General features: G+C 28.0%; 1 protein-coding gene across 5 annotated transcripts in view; it reads right to left on the bottom strand.

The window, feature by feature from the left end:
* Nucleotides 1-484: 484 nt before the first annotated feature.
* Nucleotides 485-1855, bottom strand: part of LOC100168923 — a 14985-nt gene continuing 13614 nt past the window's right edge. For all 5 annotated transcript variants that reach the window (XM_016806801.2, XM_008187740.3, XM_029489172.1 and 2 more), the window contains 2 exons: nt 886-1047; nt 485-800 (listed from right to left, as the gene is read on the bottom strand). In XM_016806801.2, coding sequence (XP_016662290.1) covers nt 675-800; nt 886-1047 — 288 coding nt within the window. In that variant the 3' untranslated portion in view covers nt 485-674. The remainder of the gene's footprint in view (nt 801-885; nt 1048-1855) is intronic.

Raw genomic sequence — 1855 nt, forward strand, 5'->3', positions numbered from 1 at the left:
ATGGAAAGGATAGGAGCCTCCCCCCACCTTCTAAAACGAAAACACCGTAGTTGCGTAGTATCTTTAAGGCTGTGTTTTCCACAGTATCAATTTTCTGCAGAATAAAGTTTCCCCAGTCTAATAATAGAACATAAGTAAATACGTTTCTTTATCATAGTTCTGGTGACTAGCTTTATAATATTACGATAAGTTAAATCAGTTGATATATGGTACCTTTTAAGTGGAGTTATTAAATATTAATGTCATTAATTATATTTTAGTAATTAAAAAAGTTGTGGTTAAAAACACTGGTTACTGGCACTGTGCTTACAGTTAGATATATAATTTAAAAATAATTATTTCTAAATATTATTTGATATCATTCACATCATATTTTTATTAGTTTTACTTCCGCACGTTTTCAGCATTATTTTTATATAAATTATATGTTAGGTTATCATCTATACGCACCACCTACCAGAAAATGTATGTCAATAGTAACTTCGTATAAACAAAATTATATTTACAATTTAAAATTTGTAAAACGCAATAATTAATATTATACCATTGAATAGTGCAAACAAACAAAAAAAGGTGTAATAAAAACACGACACGCGAAATCTGGTCAGAAGAAATGCATTATAATTATAGACCCTGCTCTTGAGGTGAATTTGCAAATTTCTTATCCAGAGATTCTAACGTATAGCCATGACTGCATAAATTCCTTCTTGATTAGCCCAATCGTAATTTGGCATTACAGACTTGCACAATGAGAGCCAGTTTTTAATGTTTTCGTACTTCCCTAAGTCAACATCGAAAGCCTGAAAAAAGTACGAAAAAGCATGTTTAACGTGTGCCCCAAGTTATAACAATTATGTGTTAAAAAAAAATTCGTTAAGGAAATACCTCAAAGGTCGAAATGGATGCGACCAAAGCGAAATCGGCCACAGTCATTATATTTCCGGCTGTCCAGATAGATTTTTTCAGAATTTCTTCTAAAAACTTGAGCGCTTTGTGGATTTTATCCATTCCTACGATTTTCGGTATTCTACCGTCATCCTTGTCGTCCTTAAATAAATTGCTGGAAATTAAATTACTTGAATTTTTGATTAAAACGATTATTTAATATACATAGGTCTCAACATCTGGTATATACGTGTAAAAAAATCATTGCTTCAATCTTTTATTAACTCATCTTTCATAACCGATTTTTTTTTTTTATTACAAGTCCCCCGATTCTGGTCGCAGTATTATTATTAAGGTTGTAAATTTGAAATACTTCACTTAAAATATTTCAATGAAATTATGAAAAATATTTTTTTTCTTTTAAACGCGTTTATTAGAAATAATATATTGATACAACACAGAAAACATTGATTATGAATAACTTATCAGTTAGGTATCATTTATGAACCAAGGTATACGAATTGAAAACCCTACCTAAATACTGTTAATGGTCAATGGTCATAAATTATTAGTTAATAATTATACATATAGTGTATCACAGATACAGTTCAGTTGATATATTTTCTATATGTAGTGCTGAAAAATATTCCTGGCATTATTTTGAGAAAAAAAAAAATTTTTTATATGAGTTTTAAACAGGGCTTGCAAACGTTATAATAACGTTATATTTGATAAAAAACGATTGAAATTTGTAAACGTAATTAAAACGAAAAACGATAAACATAAATAAATAAATAACACAAAACAAAACGTAACGTTTAACAAAATATATGATATATCATTAAACAAAACATAACGCAAAACGGTATATATTGTATTCCATTAAACGAAATAATTAATTTCCAATTATTTAATAATACTTAGTATTATTCAATTATTTATTCGATCAAAGAATTAATTTTATCCCGTA

The sequence above is a fragment of the Acyrthosiphon pisum genome, chromosome A2 (assembly GCF_005508785.2).
Source record: "Acyrthosiphon pisum isolate AL4f chromosome A2, pea_aphid_22Mar2018_4r6ur, whole genome shotgun sequence".
NCBI classification, from domain to species: Eukaryota; Metazoa; Arthropoda; class Insecta; order Hemiptera; family Aphididae; genus Acyrthosiphon; species Acyrthosiphon pisum.